The sequence below is a fragment of the Oncorhynchus kisutch genome, unplaced genomic scaffold (assembly GCF_002021735.2).
Source record: "Oncorhynchus kisutch isolate 150728-3 unplaced genomic scaffold, Okis_V2 scaffold1544, whole genome shotgun sequence".
NCBI classification, from domain to species: Eukaryota; Metazoa; Chordata; class Actinopteri; order Salmoniformes; family Salmonidae; genus Oncorhynchus; species Oncorhynchus kisutch.
The window spans coordinates 1-20,711 of record NW_022263489.1 but is presented as its reverse complement, the minus strand read 5'-3'; the positions used below and the strand labels follow the sequence as shown (position 1 = coordinate 20,711).

The 20,711-nt window shown below is 41.6% G+C and overlaps 2 protein-coding genes across 2 annotated transcripts; both read right to left on the bottom strand.

Annotated features, from left to right (window-relative positions):
- Positions 1 to 7,970: 7,970 nt before the first annotated feature.
- LOC109881590 (major histocompatibility complex class I-related gene protein-like) lies at positions 7,971 to 10,412 on the bottom strand. Its single transcript, XM_020473697.2, has 2 exons — positions 10,110 to 10,412; positions 7,971 to 10,013 (listed from the first exon to the last, which is right to left on the bottom strand). The coding sequence occupies exons 1-2, from the start codon at positions 10,165 to 10,167 to the stop codon at positions 8,995 to 8,997; spliced, it is 1,077 nt and encodes a 358-aa protein (XP_020329286.2). The 5' UTR covers positions 10,168 to 10,412; the 3' UTR covers positions 7,971 to 8,994.
- Positions 10,413 to 14,680: 4,268 nt separating this feature from the next.
- On the bottom strand, positions 14,681 to 15,124 carry LOC116366570 (cortexin domain-containing 1-like). Its single transcript, XM_031818667.1, has one exon. The coding sequence runs from the start codon at positions 15,038 to 15,040 to the stop codon at positions 14,858 to 14,860; it is 183 nt and encodes a 60-aa protein (XP_031674527.1). The 5' UTR covers positions 15,041 to 15,124; the 3' UTR covers positions 14,681 to 14,857.
- Between the last annotated feature and the right edge of the window lie 5,587 nt (positions 15,125 to 20,711).

Genomic DNA, 20,711 nt, shown 5'->3' with positions numbered 1-20,711 from the left:
AGTTGTAAAGGAGAACTGCTTTGCTTTATCTTGGCCAGGTCGCAGTTGTAAAGGAGAACTTGTTCTCAACTAGCTTACCTGGTTAAATAATGGATAAATAAATAGTTCCCCCAAATCCTAAATGTTTGTGACCTTATGTAACAGTCTAATGTTATACTGTTACATTAGTAACATGACCTGGATCACTGGTTGCTGCAGAAAAGGAGGAGGTCAAAAGGGGGGTGAGTGTAACAGATGTGAAACGGCTAGCTTAGTTAGCGGTGCGCACTAAATAGCGTTTCAATCGGTGACGTCACTTGCTCTGAGACCTTGAAGTAGTGGTTCCCCTTGCTCTGCAAGGGCCGCGGCTTTTGTGGAGCGATGGGTAACGATGCTTCGTGGGTGACTGTTGTTGATGTGTGCAGAGGGTCCCTGGTTCGTGCCCGGGTATGGGCAAGGGGACAGTCTGCACACATCAACAACAGTCACCCCCCTTTTGACCTCCTTTTCTGCAGCAACCAGTGATCCGGGTCAACAGCATCACTGTAACAGTATAACTTTAGACCCTCCCCTCAAGCAAACCAGGGACCCTCTGCACACATCAACAACAGCCGCTAACTAGCTAGCCGTTTCACATCCGTTACACTTACCTTGAAAGAAGTCTATGGACAAGGAGACTGCAATCTCTGATTTGGTTACCTACCGCCATCAGCCATTAATATTAGTAGTTTAGGTGCAGAGCATTCCCACTGTTTCTCACGTTTGCCTGTCTCGCCATCTAATTTAATTCCAGTCTCAAAGTGTCAAACCACATATGTGTTAAGGTTTTCTTCCGATGAAGGAGAGGAGGACAGCCCTATCTGGTGCAAACTAACACAAAGACAGGAACAATCACCCACGAAACACTCAAAGAATATGGCTGCCTAAATATGGTTCCCAATCAGAGACAACGATAAACACCTGCCTCTGATTGAGAACCACTCCAGACAACCATAGACTTACCTAGACAACTATACTACACCACAATCCCATAACCTACAAAAACCCCAAGACAAAACACACCACATAATAAACCCATGTCACACCCTGGCCTGACCAAAATAATAAAGAAAACACAAAATACTAAGACCAGGGCGTGACAATATGTTCAAATAAATACTAGCATATCTTAAATTTCATTCTCCTAAAAGTAGTGAATTTTGAGTGTTCAAAACATTCTGAATACACCTGCCCTGTTTTCTCTCTCTATCCTGGTCAAATGCCTAAGCCATGTTAAAATACATAGAACAGCAGGAAATGAGTTTTAAAATAGTGACATTTTCCTGGGGGAGGACCCCCAGACCCCGTCTAAGCAAAATCTCACTCCAAGCTGTCTTCAAAGATCGGCCGCCCTGGTGTATAGAGCTGTAGAAACGCACAAACAGGCCATTCTACTCCGTTGTCTTGGTGCTGAGGGACAACACGTCTTCTACACTCTACAGCCGGTGGATAACCAGTTTCTCTTGCCAGTCCAAACCCATAGCCGCATGCTCCTACTAGCTCTCTAAACGGAGACAAACTGCGCTATGGTGTTAATAGTCATTTCACAGGCTTTTTTTTACCTCACCTGCAAATTCTTTGTGAACCATGTTTTACTTTTCACTGTCTGCATTTCACCTGTTATAATTCGTGCAAACAAATACTTCTAATTAGAATCTATAGAGCATCTTGAAGTGATACAGTGTACTGTGTTCTCATCCCACCTCTGTTCTCTCTGTAGAGCATCTTGAAGTGATACAGTGTACTGTGTTCTCATCCCACCTCTGTTCTCTCTGTAGAGCATCTTGAAGTGATACAGTGTACTGTGTTCTCATCCCACCTCTGTTCTCTCTGTAGAGCATCTTGAAGTGATACAGTCTACTGTGTTCTCATCCCACCTCTGTTCTCTCTGTAGAGCATCTTGAAGTGATACAGTCTACTGTGTTCTCATCCCACCTCTGTTCTCTCTGTAGAGCAGCTTGAAGTGATACAGTGTACTGTGTTCTCATCCCACCTCTGTTCTCTCTGTAGAGCATCTTGAAGTGATACAGTCTACTGTGTTCTCATCCCACCTCTGTTCTCTCTCCACCTGCCTTCTCTGTCACTTTCTCCTCCTTGGCTCAACTGAAAAGTAGCAAGGTAGAGTTGTAACATGCCTTTAGTTTGTTTTGTTCATTAGCGACCACCACTGAATTCAACCATGAGTTGATTTCAGGGTGGGGTTTGATGTGGGAAGAGTGAGACAAATTATGTTGCCAATTAGCTTCATCCGGCTGGTGTGCAACCTGACTTTGGATAGCCTCTCTCCAGGGCTAACTTTTAGTTCTCTCATTAACTGCTTTCAATATTTGTATATGCATTTCTACAATTACACAAATGTAAATGAGACAATATTTTCATGTTACATAACTTTTAGTTCTCTCATTAACTGCTTTCAATATTTGTATATGCATTTCTACAATTTATAGTTGGTTTGAGGTTAAGTCATTGAAATTTGCAGCTATTGTAATTTGAACATATTGTCCGATGTATATTGTACAATAAACCGATGGTCCTTAACTAGCCCCATAGGGATATCCTAAGTCAACCCTAATGTACGTGTGTGCTGCCAGCTTTATGTTTTATTTTTTGTTAGGACAAATCAAGTCTGACATTTTCAAGAGGAATTTACAAACTTTAGAAGCCTTTTTTAAACCTCAAATACGAGCTTGCACTTCCTGTTCTCAGCGACAAAAGAGGGATCGAATTAAGATCTGTAGCACGTAATACATTTTACTGGCACGGACAAATAATGATTGGAGTTCAGGAATTTTGGTGGAAATTCAGTTATATATATTTATTGTATATTTTTTGTTAAAATAAAGAAAATATTTGAATTATTTGCATAAATACACTGTGGAACAGGGCTGCCAAACAACCACAAACATCTTAAACAGATCCCTAAACAACTCCAAACAACCACAAACAGGATCCCCAAACAGGATCCCCAAACAGGATCCCTAAACAACCCCAAACAGGATCCCCAAACAGGATCCCCAAACAGGATCCCTAAACAACCCCAAACAGGATCCCTAAACAACCCCAAACAGGATCCCCAAACAACCCCAAACAGGATCCCCAAACAACCCCAAATAGGATCCCCAAACAGGATCCCTAAACAACCCTAAACAGGATCCCTAAACAACCCCAAACAGGATCCCCAAACAACCCCAAATAGGATCCCCAAACAGGATCCCTAAACAACCCTAAACAGGATCCCTAAACAACCCCAAACAGGATCCCCAAACAACCCCAAACAGGATCCCCAAACAACCCCAAACAGGATCCCTAAACAACCCCAAACAGGTTCCCAAACAGGATCCCCAAACAGGATCCCCAAACAGGATCCCCAAACAACCCCAAACAGGATCCCTAAACAACCCCAAACAGGATCCCTAAACAACCCCAAACAGGATCCCTAAACAACCCCAAACAGGATCCCCAAACAACCCCAAACAGGATCCCCAAACAACCCCAAACAGGATCCCTAAACAACTCCAAACAACGAGAAACATGTACCCCAAACAACCCCAAACAATGGCAACAAGGTACACTAAACAACTCCAAACAACCACAAACATGTACCCCAAACAACCCCAAACAATGACAACACGGTACACCAAACAACCAGAAACATGTACCTCAAACAACCTCAAACAATGACAACACGGTACACCAAACAACCAGAAACAACCACAAACATGTACCCCAAACAACCCCAAACAATGACAACACGGTACACCAAACAACCAGAAACATGTACCCCAAACAACCTCAAACAATGACAACACGGTACACCAAACAACCAGAAACATGTACCCCAAACAACCTCAAACAATGACAACACGGTACACCAAACAACTCCAAACAACCAGAAACATGTACCCCAAACATTGAAAAGCATCCACCTCAAGATTATGTGCGCTGAGGCCACCTGGTCTGCGAACCTCAAAGTGAACCTCATGCGAACCTCATGCGCTTGCGTTTCAGATGGTATTTTTTGTGTTTCAGTTGGTATGTGTCGCTTTGGTGTCAGTCTGGAAATGACCTCAACCAGTTTAATCTGGAAACTCCAGTCTGTTCAAGGGGCTGCCCAGATTACTTATTCTGTAACATGTTTACTGCCCTTAGATTTAGCTTGGTGTCTTGATTGTCTAAACACAGTCATGTTGCATGTTGGGCGCGCTGCCAAAGACCAGTTAGATGACATTAAAAATGCTTGTGTGCATACATCAGTCTCTGCTTGTGTGTGTGACAGTGCCAGTGTGTCCCCTAGAGAATACCATATTTGGAGTTTCCTTCCCGACACTAGTCTCTGTAGCCTTCTGCAACAGTGTAAATCAATGGCATCGTCTGGGCAGTGGCTGGTAGAATAGAAGATCCACTGTTTTGTTACACTCAGAATGACAGAACTGCGGAGGCAGGATCTGGTTAGAAATGTAAAATAAACTTGTTAAGGTGATGGGTTCCCCTACAGGAACTCCACCCCCCCCCCCCCCCCCCCACCCCCGTTCAGCTGAAAAGGTGGCGCAGGGAATGCAAAAATATTCTTTAGAAATATTTAACCTCCACAGATTAACAAGTCCAATACCTCAAATGAAAGATAAACACCTTGTTCATCTACCCAGCGTGTCAGATTTAAAAAATGATTTACGGCGAAAACACAACATATATTTATGTTAGACCACCACCAAACCAAAGAAAAAAACATAGCCATTTTTTCTGGCAAAAGATAAAAATCACAAAAGCAGGATAAAAAAAAAAATCTAGCACCAACCTCTTGAAAATCTTCATCAGATGACAGTCATATGACATGTTACACAGTACATTTATGTTTTGTTCGATAATATGCATTTTATATCCATAAATCTCGGTTGACGCCATGTTCAGAAAATCCTCCAAAATATCCGGAGGAATTATAGAAAGCTACGCCAGATAACAGAAATACTCATCATAAACTTTGACTAAAGATACATGTTCTACATATAATTAAAGATATACTGGTTCTTAATTCAACCGCTGTGTCACTTTTTTTTTTACGTTACGGAAAAAGCCTAACATTGCAATTTTCTGAGACGGCGCTCAGACATAACAATATTTCTCCGCCATGTTGGAGTCAACAGAAATACAAAATTACAACATAAATATTCCCTTACCTTTGATGATTTTTCATCAGAATGTAGTGCAAGGAGTCCTAGTTCAACAGTATATTGTTTTGTTTCATAATGTTCAATTCTAGTGTCCAAGTAGCAGCATTTACTACCACTTTCAGCTCAAATGCCCAAAAAATGACTTCTGGTCCAGGATAACTTTGCATCAAAAATTCCAAATGACATATTACAGGTCGAAGAAACTGGTCAAACTAAGTGCAGAATCAATCTTCAGGATGTTATAATCATATATATCCAATAGCATTCCAACCGGATCATTCGTTTTCATCTGGGGCTGATTGGAACAGCCGAAGCACTCAAAGGCAAACGCGCCTCAACAAAATGGCATCCTTTTGCGACACCAACTACTTTCCTTCCATTAGGTAAAATGCTCCATTACACTTTCTACTGTATGAGGACATCTAATGGAAGACGTAGGAAGTGTTTCCAGATCCATAACTTGTTGGGAAGGGAGGGGGCGATGACGTCAAAGTTGCCCCAACTTTCAGGATTTCAAAACTTATTTGGAAGATTGCCTGCCCTGTGAGTTCTGTTATACTCACAGACATAATTCAAACGGTTTTAGAAACTTCAGAGTGTTTTCTATCCAATATTAATAATAATATGCATATATTAGCAATTTAGGACAGATTTTGATGCAGTTCACTATGGGCACGCAATTCATCCAAAGTGGAAATACTGCACCCTATCTCTATTAAGAAGACTTGATTCATTATTATAAACTGGGTGGTTCGAGCCCTGAATGCTGATTGGCTGACAGCCATGGTATATCAGACCGTATACAACGTGTATGACAAAACATTTATTTTTACTGCTCTAAATACGTTTGTAAGCAGTTTATAATACGGCTAAGGGCTGTATCCAGGGACTCCGCGTTGCTTCGCCACTAAGAGCAGTCCATAGCTGTGATATATTGGTTATATACCACACACCCTCAGGCCTTATTGTTTCATTATAATCTGGCAGTATAATTTCATTTGACACTTTTCTTGAACAATGTGCGTTATACATAGGTGATTATTTAACGAGAGTTTAATAAACTGAGTGATGCATAATTAATCCACAGTGCCTGATTATAGTATATATACAGTGGGGCAAAAAAGTATTTAGTCAGCCACCAATTGTGCAAGTTCTCCCACTTTAAAAGACGAGTAATTTTGTAATTTTCATCATAGGTACACTTCAACTATGACAGAAAAAATTAGAAAAAAAATCCAGAAAATCACATTGTAGGATTTTTAATGAATTTATTTGCAAATTATGGTGGAAAATAAGTATTTGGTCACCTACAAACAAGCAAGATTTCTGGCTCTCACAGACGTGTAACTTCTTCTTTAAGAGGCTCCTCTGTCCTCCACTCGTTACCTGTATTAATGGCACCTGTTTGAACTTGTTATCAGTATAAAAGACACCTGTCCACAACCTCAAACAGTCACACTCCAAACTCCACTATGGCCAAGACCAAAGAGCTGTCAAAGGACACCAGAAACAAAATTGTAGACCTGCACCAGGCTGGGAAGACTGAATCTGTAGTAGGTAAGCAGCTTGGTTTGAAGAAATCAACTGTGGGAGCAATTATTAGGAAATGGAAGACATACAAGACCACTGATAATCTCCCTCGATCTGGGGCTCCACGCAAGATCTCACCCCGCGGGGTCAAAATGATCACAAGTACAGTGAGCAAAAATCCCAGAACCACACGGGGGGACCTAGTGAATGACCTGCAGAGAGCTGGGACCAAAGTAACAAAGCCTACCATCAGTAACACACTATGCCGCCAGGGACTCAAATCCTGCAGTGCCAGACATGTCTCCCTGCTTAAGAAGATTGGGAGAATGTCATATGGTCAGATGAAACCAAAATATAACTTTTTGGTAAAAACTCAACTCGTCGTGTTTGGAAGACAAAGAATGCTGAGTTGCATCCAAAGAACACCATACCTACTGTGAAGCATGGGTTGGAAACATCATGCTTTGGGGCTGTTTTTCTGCAAAGGGACCAGGACGACTGATCCGTGTAAAGGAAAGAATGAATGGGGCCATGTATCGTGAGATTTTGAGTGAAAACCTCCTTCCATCAGCAAGGGCATTGAAGATGAAACGTGGCTGGGTCTTTCAGCATGACAATGATCCCAAACACACCGCCCGGGCAACGAAGGAGTGGCTTCGTAAGAAGCATTTCAAGGTCCTGGAGTGGCCTAGCCAGTCTCCAGATCTCAACCCCATAGAAAATATTTGGAGGGAGTTGAAAGTCCGTGTTGCCCAGCAACAGCCCCAAAACATCACTGCTCTAGAGGAGATCTGCATGGAGGAATGGGCCAAAATACCAGCAAGAGTGTGTGAAAACCTTGTGAAGACTTACAGAAAACGTTTGACCTCTGTCATTGCCAACAAAGGGTATATAACAAAGTATTGAGATAAACTTTTGTTATTGACCAAATACTTATTTTCCACCATAATTTACAAATAAATCAATTAAAAAACCTACAATGTGATTTTCTGGATTTTTTTTCTCATTTTGTCTGCCATAGTTGAAGCGTAGCTAAGATGAAAATTACAGGCCTCTCTCATCTATTTAAGTGGGAGAACTTGCACAATTGGTGGCTGACTAAATACTTTTTTGCCCCACTGTATATAACATATAATATAGCATGGGGAGATATAAAATGACAGAGCAGCCCTGTGTGTGTGTGTGTGTGTGTGTGTGTGTGTGTGTGTGTGTGTGTGTGTGTGTGTGTGTGTGTGTGTGTGTGTGTGTGTGTGTGTGTGTGTGTGTGTGTGTGTGTGTGACAAATGACATTTACTCTTTATGAGGCATCCGTCTCCATGACAAATATAATTCTGCCTTTTTTCTACCTTCAGGGTTTTGAATGGGAAACCACTGGAGTGTGCAGAACTGGGGAATTTGACTAAAGCCAGTGGTTATAACTGCATCCCCCAAATGGAACCCTATTGTCTATATAGGGCACTACTTTTGACCAGGGCCCCTAGTGCACTATGTAGGGAATAGGGTGCTATTTGGAACATAGTCTATGAGCACCTGCCCTTTACATCGGTAATGAAATGTAGGTAAGTTATGTTTATGGCTTTTACAAAAATGCACCAAGCAGGTTTAGGAAATCTAATGTTGCCAGTAGTTCTAGGATTCAGCTCAGAGGTCTACACAGTGTCGTGGTGTGCAGGAGACCTAGGTTCTAACCTAGCTGATCTCATTAGTAATCAAGTAACATGGAAGGATACTTATTTAAAATGTGGAATGGAGACGTTGGCTTTTCAGCCTTTTGATATACCATTCAGTGTTCATCATAAAATAATAGTTGAACTAGATCTTATAATCAAACACATTGTTTTCTATGTTGTGGTCCAGCCTTGAAGTGGAAATATAAGCCTGAATATTTGACTGGGGAAAAGTAACACTAAAGGACTTTTTCATGGCACTGACTGCAGATATGAAGTGCATTGTGAAATGAATGAATAGTCATGATTAAAAATGACAGATTACATAACATAAATAATACAAATATTACCTTTGTTAATGAGCAGGATGCCAAACCAGCCTATAAAATATATGAATGCAGATCTGTACTAATAATACCCAGATATTTGTTCTTGTCAACAGTCTCCCCAAACTGATCCTTTACAGTCCTTTGTTGAGGGGAAGGGAAGATCAACTGACCATAACAATCATTCATGCATTTTGTGTCTGCTCTGATAGGTGCTCTGGCAGTCATATTTTCATTGTGATTTGAGCTGAATCGTCAAAGATGCATCAGTGTCCCAAAAATGTATTAGGCCTCAGAAACTGAAGAAAGGTTCATTTCCTCTGACACTTTTGCATCAACGTTGACCAGTTTAGACTGTGAGGCAGTGTTACTCCACCTCCTAACGCAAATGAAAATGCCCAATAGAATAACAACCAGCAGCATCACCAGTAGAACTGAGAGGGTGGATAGGTGAACTCTCTCTGTCCCAGACTCCCAACTGACATCCAGCTTGTTGTCCAGACTGAGGTGAAAGGCAATACAGGTGTAGTTGTGTCTCTTCTTTAGCTCCTCAGTACTGACCTCCAGACTCTTCCTCAGCTGGTAGGTCCCATCTCCACTAGGCAGCACCTCCCCCCCTGTCAGCTCCTGTTCTGCCACTGGCTGGCCGTCTCTCAGCAGGGTCATGTTGATGTGGCGGGGGTAGAAACCAAACGCCAAGCAGCTCACCTGGAACCCTCCAGAAACCTCTTTCTTTATCAACCTGAGTCTGGGAGGAACTTTACGCATCACAACATTCTTCTCTCGAGACAGGAGTGTCTTCTGTGTTCTGATGCAAATGGGAAGGTGAACATTCTCAAATAATACTCTTTCAAACGCTTGCCTCATCCCATCCCATCCTCGTAGTAGTTTCCCAGCATCATATATAAAATGTGTCATGTTGTAATATACCATTTGATCTGTATAAATGGCATTGAAAGTGTCCTTTACCATGAACATGACCGGTTCACCATTGTCCAACATCTCACAGCCAGACATTCTTTGCTGAACTTGAACACCTTCTGTGAGGTTGAAGTGGTGCTTTAGGTTAAATGATCTCTCTTTCATGTTGTTGTACATCATTCCAAGTATATAAGCTCCGTCCTGAGCTTCGTTATCATGCATTTTGTTAGGGGTGTTATTTACCCTGTAGATGAAGTGTTTCATGTTGGAATCATAGTAAGCCACTTGAACATCATCCAACATCACCACAACCGTAAACTCAGGGAAAGGTGTCTCTCCACTTATATATGTTGCAAGTACCCACAGAGAATGTGATCCTGAACCTGGGAGAGGAGTGATATTATACACAGATATGGATATTTTTATAACATAACAAATCATTAAATGAGTTATGAGAGAAAGTAGATAGTACATCTTACCTGCGTTGACAATGGTGGAAAACGAATGAACAAAAAGAAGGACAGACAGTTTGCCCATGATTTAGAAATGTTCACTACTTTTCCAGTAGCCTCACGCAGCAGGTTTCTAGCTCTGAAGTGTCTGACAGACTTTTCTTTTCACTTGTCAAAACAAGGTAAAGTACTTTAATGTTGTTGAACGAGTCAAACAAATGGAGGTGGAAATTTAAGACCAAATGAAGCTGAGGGTATAATGAGGAAGAGAGGGTGATGTTGCATGTTGCGCATACAGCCAAACACCAATCAGATGATACTGTAAATGAATTACAAAAAATCCTTAGACATGAATGTGTGTGTGTGTGTGTGTGTGTGTGTGTGTGTGTGTGTGTGTGTGTGTGTGTGTGTGTGTGTGTGTGTGTGTGTGTGTGTGTGTGTGTGTGTGTGTGTGTGTGTGTGTGTGTGTGTGTGTGTGTGTGTGTGTGTGCGTATTACCTTACTAATTCTTCCCCTCTCTCTGTTTTGCCTGTCCAGCTCTCCTCATACACAAACATACACACTCCTCCCTCCCCGTCTCCTCTGAGTGTGTGTTCAGGAATGGGAATTTTTTATGTTACCTTCTGAACACTTTCCAATCCTGATAAACTTCTATAAGAGGCTAAGTAAGATTGAGGACCACTTTGTCAAAAAATGTACTGACTGTTGCCTTTAAATCAATGAAACAGGAAAAGGAAGGGAACGTTTTGGGGCCACTCTTGACTTGAATAGACTTGTGGAAAAGATCAGTTTCCAATACAGCTGGTCAAATATTAACCACCATTAGGTATTGTGCTTTGGAATGGGGACTTTGAACCAGTTAGTTTAGGTTGTTTGTGCTTTTGGATGGATATTACAGTAGCCATCTTTTGTTTTAAAATGGCAGGGTGACACTAAATGATGTATGAATTATATTGTCATACACATGATAAAAACAGCAGCTGTTCATATAAAAGTACAACCAAATACAGTATGTTGTAGGTATTGCTTATGTTTAGTTCCTATAACTTTCCAACACTAGACTTTTATAATAGACTTTTCAACAACTAACTAAGTAAAGCCTTATTCTTGTGGTAGAAAACAGACATTTTAACAGATTTAAGTGTTGCAAAGTTTCACTAACTTTCCCAGAATTCCCGGGTTTCCCAGAATTCCTGTGTTTCCCAGAATTCCCGTGTTTACCAGAAAGAGTGTTTTGAGGATTCGTTCTTATTCTCTCCTGATTCCGGAAATCTTCCAACCAGGATTTCTGAAAAACCTGGGAATTTTTGGGAAAGTTACCAGAATTTTGCAACCGTAAGCAGAGCCAAGACAAGCTAATAAAACAATTTCAATGCCAGGGAAGCTCTTCTCTGACTGTAGCAGAAGCCTAGTGATGGGTTCAAGTGGAGTCATTTCCCTGGGCGGCTGAACCGACACGCTAATTAGCTAAACTTATTCCTCATTCCTCCTTGCTCGGAAAACCACAGGGATTTGAAACGTCAGATCTCTCCTCCTTCCCCCAGCCGTTTGATTTGGTTTGATTCTGTCTTTGTGTTTGAGGGCAATTTCACACCTGAGTGTGAGATATGGGGGAGATAGGAGGAAGGTTAAGCCCTAAAACGATGGTGTCTGTGTATGTCGTGAGATGTCACTCGTTTGCCTTCCTATAAAAGGGGATTGCGCAGATAAAAAAATCACAAGTAAGTAAGCTATATACAGGGTCAGTGCCAATACCATCTTTACAATGTGCAGGTATACTGTGTGTGTGTGTGTGTGTGTGTGTGTGTGTGTGTGTGTGTGTGTGTGTGTGTGTGTGTGTGTGTGTGTGTGTGTGTGTGTGTGTGTGTGTGTGTGTGTGTGTGTGTGTGTACATAGAGTCAGTGCAAAAATAAAAGGGTCAACTCAGATAGTCCGTGTAGCCATTCTGTTAGCGATGTAGCAGTCTAATGGCTTGGGGGTAGAAGCTGTTCAGGAGACTGTGTCAGACTTGATGCACTGGTACCTGTACAGCCAGTCAATATGCTCTCAGTAGTGCAGCTGTAGAACTTTTTGAGGATTTGAGGGCCCATACCAAATACTTTCAGTCTCCTGAGGGGAAGAGGCGTGGTCACGTCTTCTTCATGACTGTGTGTGTTTGTGTGGACCATTTTAAGTCCTGGAGTCATGCGTGGCCACGCAGTCGTGGGTGAACAGGGAGTACAGGAGGGGACTAAGCACACACCTCTGCATAGAGAGATTGGGGTTTCACGAGGACAACTGAAGGGACAACTGTTTGCTCTCCTACAGAAGGGGAGTAGAGGAGGAGGGAAGGAAGGAGAGGGGAGGAGAGGAGGGGAGGAAGAGGTTGGGAGGAGAAGGGAGAGTCAAGGGGGGAGGAGCAAGGTGTGAAAGAAGACTGTAAGCATTAGATACAATGACGGAGTAACACACACGCATGCTGAATGTTATGAATGTTGTACTTGTGCCCCTGAAAGCATGTTCAACACGAGAACAACTCCGACCTTCACAACACAGTGAGTGTCAGAGCTGGAGGCCTCATTCTGCTGTGGAGAGAAACAGGCTTAGCGAAACAGAGGGAGGGAGGGAGGGAGGGAGAGAGGGAGGGAGGGAGGGAGGGAGGGAGGGAGGGAGGGAGGGAGGGAGGGAGGGAGGGAGGGAGGGAGGGAGGGAGGGAGGGAGGGAGGGAGGGAGGGATTTATCCTAAAAGGAGTTAGAGCATCTACATGACAGCCTGTCTCCCTGAGGAACATTTATTTCCTGAAACTTTATTTTATTCTAATTTAACCTGATTAGCATAATGCTCATATGTATTAGCTGGTCTGTTTGCAGACTGTGGACCTAACCTTGAAACCTCAAGATTGTCGAGATTTTACATCAAGGATTTGTCCCAAATGGCACCTTATTATCATGATCATACCCTTGACCATAGGGCTCCGGTTAAAAGTAGTGCTCTAAATAGGGAATAGGGTGCCATTTGGGTCTCATAGTGTGGTGACTTGGACTCGAGCTACAACACGGAATTCAAAATGGTAGTAGCACACTAACTATTTCTAAGTCTTCTATATGAAATAGGGGTTGATGAGAATGGCCCTTAGGGAACTTAGAGAGTTACCCGTGGGTGAACATTGAGCGAAATGTCATCAGGCTTTCCACACGACCCAATTACGTGTCCGAGATCATGTAAGATTAGATTCCGTTAGGTTTTCATTTACAGCTAATTACAATCTCACACCAAGACAACTCGCTCATCCAAAAGACGTTTTTTTGTCATTCATAATCATCTTTATTATAGACAGGCTAAATGTAGCACAATCTGGGTTCATATCAAATCGTCACCTGCCTCTAATTTGCCAGTTAACGTTTGTCAATAACCTGCTCAAATCCAAACCGACCCGAGTCCCTGCATCGGGCAGGTTAAATCACATATCATGGTGATTGCCTTGCTTCATCTTGTCTTCTGATTGGCTAGAAGAAATTTTCACCCTATTGCTCACACCTATCCATAGAATAGAGGGGAGGAGTTGATTTGGAATTCAGCCAAGCTTTTCTATTCTGTGGTGTCAGCTGAGGCACTTCATAACATGCAAGTCAGACAATCCTTTCACAAGTAATAAACGCACTGGCTAGAGACATAAGTCATCATAAGAGAACATAGAAATACTAGACCAACATAACCGTTTTGTGCTCAAGCTAATGGGCAGACAGCAGCCGCAAACAAGGATGATTTATGACTGGAAGAGGACAAGGCTGGGGATGATAGTTCATTGCTATGAGCCACAAGTTATTGGAGCGAGGTGCCTGCTCTACAGTTTGGTGAGCAGTGTATTGTGTGTGTGTGTGTGTGTGTGTGTGTGTGTGTGTGTGTGTGTGTGTGTGTGTGTGTGTGTGTGTGTGTGTGTGTGTGTGTGTGTGTGTGTGTGTGTGTGTGTGTGTATAGACTGTAACAGATGACATTAATTCCCCACTGCTTTGCCATACTGTTGCCTGATACATTTTCAGACATGACACATGGATAAAGTTTCTCTGAGCCTTATTAGTCGATAAGCTGAAAAACACAGGCCCTGTTTCATGAGCAATACTATTATGTAGACAAAGTCATTGTTATTTTCCATATAAAATGTACAAAACTTCAGATGTTTTTTGTAAGATCAATAAATTAACTGAAAAAAATCATAAAGTACTAAATAGTCTTTCTCTTCATCATCATCATGACCAGTATTGCCTAGTGTTGTACACAGCAGTTTACAGGGTGAAGGAGTAGACACAGACTGTAACGCGTCCAGACCATGGTTGATTGTCACCCAGTCCAGCGCTTCTCAAGTACTGACTGATACCAGACAATAGATGTGTTGACAGGCAGTGTTACTGTTTGGGACCATAACTCTCTTCTCCTCTCCTCTCTGGTCAAGCTCTCCTCTCTTCTCCTCTCCTCTCTGGTCAAGCTCTCCTCTCTTATCCTCTCCTCTCTGGTCAAGCTCTCCTCTCTTCTCCTCTCTTCTCCTCTCTGGTCAAGCTCTCCTCTCTTCTCCTCTCTTCTCCTCTCCTCTCTTCTCCTCTCCTCTCTGGTCAAGCTCTCCTCTCTTCTCCTCTCTTCTCCTCTCCTCTCTGGTCAAGCTCTCCTCTCTTCTCCTCTCCTTTCTTTTGTGCATGTGTGTGTTTACCCACACTTGCGTTCATGTGCATGTCCCTACGTGCCTGTGCGTCTGCACCCTCACAGGTGTGGCTATATGTGTAACAGCACAGCTTGTTCCACGCTAGTCATCCAGGTGCTGCTCTTCCCAGGTGGAGGTGGGTATAGCGCTGTAGGGGTCCATGATGACCCGGGCACAGCGGATGATCATGGCCACCAGGAGAAGACAGAGGAAGGCCACACAGGCCAGCGTCATGCCCTGGTCCACGTCCACAAACTCTGGGTCGGGAGTGGCCCCCTCCTCCATGCCTGCTGCTGCTGCTGGCGTTGGGTCTCTATGTTGTCACTGTCCTCCGCCGCACACACACACACCTCTACCATCCTGAGAATGGTTCTGGAGGAGGGGGAGGAGGCGGGAGGGGGAAAAGGAAGGAGGCAGGATGGGGAAAAGGGAGGAGGCAGGATGGGGAGAACAGAGGAGTCAGGAGGGGAAAGGGAGGAGGCAGGAGGGCAAAAAGGTAAGAGGCAGGAGGGAAAAAAGGGAGGAGGCAGGAGGGAGAAAAGGAAGGAGGCAGGAGGGAGAAAAGGGAGGCAGGATGGACAAAAGGGAGGAGGCAGGAGGGGGGAACAGAAACAGACAGAAAAAGTTGAATATGGTAAAGACATTCCCAACTACTTCTAGCCAGTCAGTTGAATATGGTATAGACATTCCCAACTACTTCTATCCAGTCTGTTGAATATGGTAAAGACATTCCCAACTACTTCTAGCCAGTCAGTTGAATATGGTAAAGACATTCCCAACTACTTCTAGCCAGTCTGTTGAATATGGTAAAGACATTCCCAACTACTTATATCCAGTCTGTTGAATATGGTAAAGACATTCCCAACTACTTCTATCCAGTCAGTTGAATATGGTAAAGACATTCCCAACTACTTCTAGCCAGTCAGTTGAATATGGTATAGACATTCCCAACTACTTCTATCCAGTCTGTTGAATATGGTAAAGACATTCCCAACTACTTCTAGCCAGTCAGTTGAATATGGTAAAGACATTCCCAACTACTTCTAGCCAGTCTGTTGAATATGGTAAAGACATTCCCAACTACTTATATCCAGTCTGTTGAATATGGTAAAGACATTCCCAACTACTTCTAACCAGTCAGTTGAATATGGTAAAGACATTCCCAACTACTTCTATCCAGTCAGTTGAATATGGTAAAGACATTCCCAACTACTTCTATCCAGTCTGTTGAATATGGTAAAGACATTCCCAACTACTTCTAGCCAGTCAGTTGAATATGGTAAAGACATTCCCAACTACTTCTATCCAGTCTGTTGAATATGGTAAAGACATTCCCAATACTTCTAACCAGTCAGTTGAATATGGTAAAGACATTCCCAATACTTCTAGCCAGTCTGTTGAATATGGTAAAGACATTCCCAATACTTCTAGCCAGTCAGTTGAATATGGTAAAGACATTCCCAACTACTTCTATCCAGTCTGTTGAATATGGTAAAGACATTCCCAACTACTTCTATCCAGTCTGTTGAATATGGTAAAGACATTCCCAACTACTTCTATCCAGTCTGTAAGCTTTACGTTGTTTTGACAGTAAATGCTAACAGGAAGTTTCTGACTTAAGGACAGTACCTGATAAATAAACCACATCAAAATGACTGTTGATTTTTTTATTCAAATAAAATTGTATTTGTCACGTGCCGAATCCAAACAGGTGTAGACCTTACAGTGAAATGCTTACAAACACTTAACACTTATTTGTTTTTAAAACTGCATGGTTAGTTAAGAAAGTAGTTACAAAAGGAAACAGAAGTAAAAAATAAAAAATAAGAACAAAAATAAATAAATAGGAAAATAACAAATAATTAAAGAGCAGCAGTAAAACAACAGTAGCGAGGCCATAAACAGGGGGTACCGGTACAGAGTTAATGTGCCGGTTAGTTGAGGTGATATGTATGTGTAGGTAAAGGTAAAGTGACTATGCATAGATAATAAACAGAGTAGCAGCAGCGTAAAAATGGAGGTGGGGGGTCAATACAAATAGTCTGGGTAGTGTCATGGAAATTGCAAGATTATGTTATAATGCTTGTATTGCATTATAATGGTTGTTTTATTCGACAGAATAGAGTATTCTGTTAACTATTGTGTTTGTGTTCTACTGAGGATGGGCCTCTATGAGATAACACTGACAGAGGAGATTTACGATGTCTCTGGGTAATACAACCTAAAGAGCATTCCAGAGAACATGAGGTCATGTTTTTGTGCTATACCGTACCAGGGTGAGATGGTTCCAGTTTGGAGTAGGAGGACCAGACACTGGTCTATACTATGAAAACTGTTGACACAGCAGTTGCTGTCTGCTATGTATTATAGATATCTTTCATACAGATCTTAACCTTGTGACCATTCTATGTATCTGTTGTTCTTCATGTAGGTTGAGAAGAGTGTATCTTGGTTAAAAAGATCTTTGTACTTTTGTTTTATCACTCTCAACGGTTCATTAGAAATGGTGCATCGTTGAAAGTCATTGCTATTGCAAAGCTCTTATTATTAAAGATGTAGTTTAAGTATAACTCTGACTTGTGTGTTAAGTTTGTCTCATTTGATAAGACAGAAATTAACCACCAGAGTAGCCATTTGATTAGCTGTTCAGGAGTCTTATGGCTTGGAGGTAGAAGCTGTTAAGAAGCCTTTTGGACCTCCGGTACCACTTCAAATCAAATAAAATTTTATTTGTCACGTACACATGGTTAGCCAATGTTAATGCGAGTATAGCGAAATGCTTGTGCTTCTATTTCCGACCGTGCAGTAATATCTAACAAGTAATCTAACCTAACAATTTCACAACAACTACCTTATACACACAAGTGTAAAGGAATGAATAAGAATATGTACATGAAAATATATGAATGCCAACGTATATGAATGCCAATCCTCAAGATGTTTGAGTCATGAAGATGCAGTAGATGGTATAGACTACAGTATATACATATGAGATGAGTAATGTAGGGTATGTAAACATTATAAAGTGGCATTGGTTAAAGTGGCTAGTGATATATTTATTACATACAGTTTTGCATTATTAAAGTGGCTAGAGATGAATCAGTATGTTGGCAGCAGCTTCTCAAATCTCTGGCCAGTTTAATAAATTGATTTAATAAAGGTATCAATAGTCACTTTAAATAATGCCACTTAAATAATGTTTACATATCCTACATTCTCATCTCGTATGTATATACAGTTGAAGTCGGAAGTTTACATACACTTAGGTTGGAGTCATTAAAACTCGTTTTTCGACCACTCCACAAATTTCTTGTTAAAAAACTATCGTTTTGGCAGTCGATTAGGACATCTACTTTGTGCATGACACAATTCATTTTTCCAACAATTGTTTACATACAGATTATTTCACTTGTATTCACTGTATCACCATTTCAGTGGGTCAGAAGTTTCCATACACTAAGTTGACTATGCCTTTAAACAGTTTGGAAAACTCCCAAAAATGATGTCATGGCTTTAAAAGCTTCTGATAGGCTAATTGACATCATTTGAGTCAATTGGAGGTGTACCTGTGGATGTATTTCAAGGCTTACCTTCAAACTCAGTGCCCCTTTGCTTGACATCATGGGAAAATAAAAATAAATAAGTCAAGCCATTGTGGACCGCCACAAGTCTGGTTCATCCTTGGATCAATTTCCAAACACCTGAAGGTACCACGTTCATCTGTACAAACAATTGTACGCAAGTATAAACACGCAGCCGTCATACCACTCAGGAAGGAGACGCGGTCTGTCTCCTAGAAATGAACGTACTTTGGTGCGAAAAGTGCAAATCAATCCCAGAACAACAGCAAAGGACCTTGTGAAGATGCTGGAGGAAACAGTTACAAAAGTATCTATATCCACAGTTAAACGAGTCCTATATCGACATAACCTGAAAGGCTGCTCAGCAAGGAAGAAGCCACTCCTCCAAAACCGCCATACAAAAGCCAGACTATGGTTTGCAACTGCACATGGGGACAAAGATCGTACTTTTTGGAGAAATGTCCTCTGGTCTGATGAAATAAAAATAGAACTGTAGGCCATAATGACCATCGTTATGTTTGGAGGAAAAAGGGGGAGGCTTGCAAGCCGAAGAACACCATCCCAAGCACAGGGGTGACAGCATCATGTTGTGGGGGTGCTTTGCTGCAGGAGGGACTGGTGCACTTCACAAAATAGATGTCATCATGAAGCAGGAAAATGATGTGGATATATTGAAGCAACATCTCAAGACATCAGTCAGGAACTTAAAGCTTGGTCGCAAATGGGTCTTCCAAATGAACAATGACCCCTGCATACTCCCAAAGTTGTGGCAAAATGGCTTAAGGACAACAAAGCCAAGGTATTGGAGTGGCCCTCACAAAGCACTGACCTCAATCCTATTGAAAATGTGTGGGCAGAACTGAAAAAGCGTGTGCAAGCAAGGAGGGCCTACTAACCTGACTCAGTTACAGCAGCTCTGTCAGGAAGAAAGGGCCAAAATTCACCCACCTTATTGTGGGAAGCTTGTGGAAGGCTACCCAAACGTTTGACCCAAGTTTAAATTGTTTAAGGCAATGCTACAAAATACTAATTGAGTGTTTTGTAAACTTCTGACCCACTGTGAATGTGATGAAAGAATAAAAGCTGAAATAAATCATTCTCTGTACTATTATTCTGACATTTCACATTCTTAAAATAAAGCGGTGATCCTAACTGAACCTAAGAGAGGGAATTTATACTTGGATTAAATGTCAGGAATTGTGAAAAACTGAGTTTAAATGTATTTGGCTCAGGTGTATGTAAACTTCCAACTTCAACTGTACTGTATTCTATACATCTACTGCATCTTGCCTATGCTACACGGCCATCGCTCATCCATCTATTTATACGTACATATTTCTTATTCAGCCCTTTACATTGTGTGTATAAAAGTGGTCATTGTGAATTTGCTAGATTACTTGTTAGACATTACTGCACTGTCTAAACTAGAAGCACAAGCATTTCGCTACACTCACATTAACATCTGCTAACCATGTGTATGTGACCAATAACATTGATTTGAATATTGATTTGATTTGAGTTATTACATGGACACTGTAGTATACCCTAATTCTATTGGCCAGAAAAATCATTTAGAGTTACAGCTCCTAAATCATGACTGTATTTTAGAAAATAAATCCCACACCCCAATGAGTGATACTGCCTTGACAGTTTTACACAGGGGGATATACAGTATAGAGTAGAGAGTGCAAAGGGCAGTAATGAATTGTGGCTGTGTTCAAAGTTTTTGGAAATAACAGGAGGCACTTAGTCAGATATTGAGTGTTCACTTTTAGTATCCAAGCCGAACATACAACCAGGTCTCCTGAATTCCCATTAGTGGTAAACACTACTTATCTCCACCAGGCCCAATTCACAACTGATTCAACAAACCAAACAACAAAACATCACTTAATTCGACAGTAATAAAACAACACAATAACACTTTTAATAACTCCTAATAATTCAATATGTTTAGAGAAGATAATTTGTTAATAGTCGGTATTCGAAAAGCATACTTAAATAAATTGGCGAAACAGACTAATAGTTTTAGTAAATGATTTTATAGAGATACTTATAAAGTATATACAGGAATATATTTCAAATACACGTCTGTCATGCTGTAGATGATAAGGTCAGGAATACAACTAACACCACTGAACCAAATAATGAACGCCACATCTAAAGGTGTCCACAATGTTTCAATTGAGCTGAAATGAAAAGATCCCCAGAAATGTCTCACACACATTGGTTCCACACAAATGTTCCACACACATTGGTTTCCACACAAATGTTCCACACACACAAATTTGTACACATCCCTGTTAGTGGAGCCCATAAGCCCATGAGCCCATCCTTTGCCAAGATAAATCCATCCACCTGACAGGTGTGGCATA

Excerpts from the sequence above, each read along its gene's own strand:
- LOC116366570 (XM_031818667.1), bottom strand. The coding sequence starts at position 15,040 with ATGGAGGAGGGGGCCACTCCCGACCCAGAGTTTGTGGACGTGGACCAG.
- LOC109881590 (XM_020473697.2), bottom strand. The coding sequence starts at position 10,167 with ATGGGCAAACTGTCTGTCCTTCTTTTTGTTCATTCGTTTTCCACCATT. Across the intron at positions 10,014-10,109 it reads TTCCACCATTGTCAACGCAG|GTTCAGGATCACATTCTCTG; the intron begins GTAAGATGTACT and ends CTCCTCTCCCAG.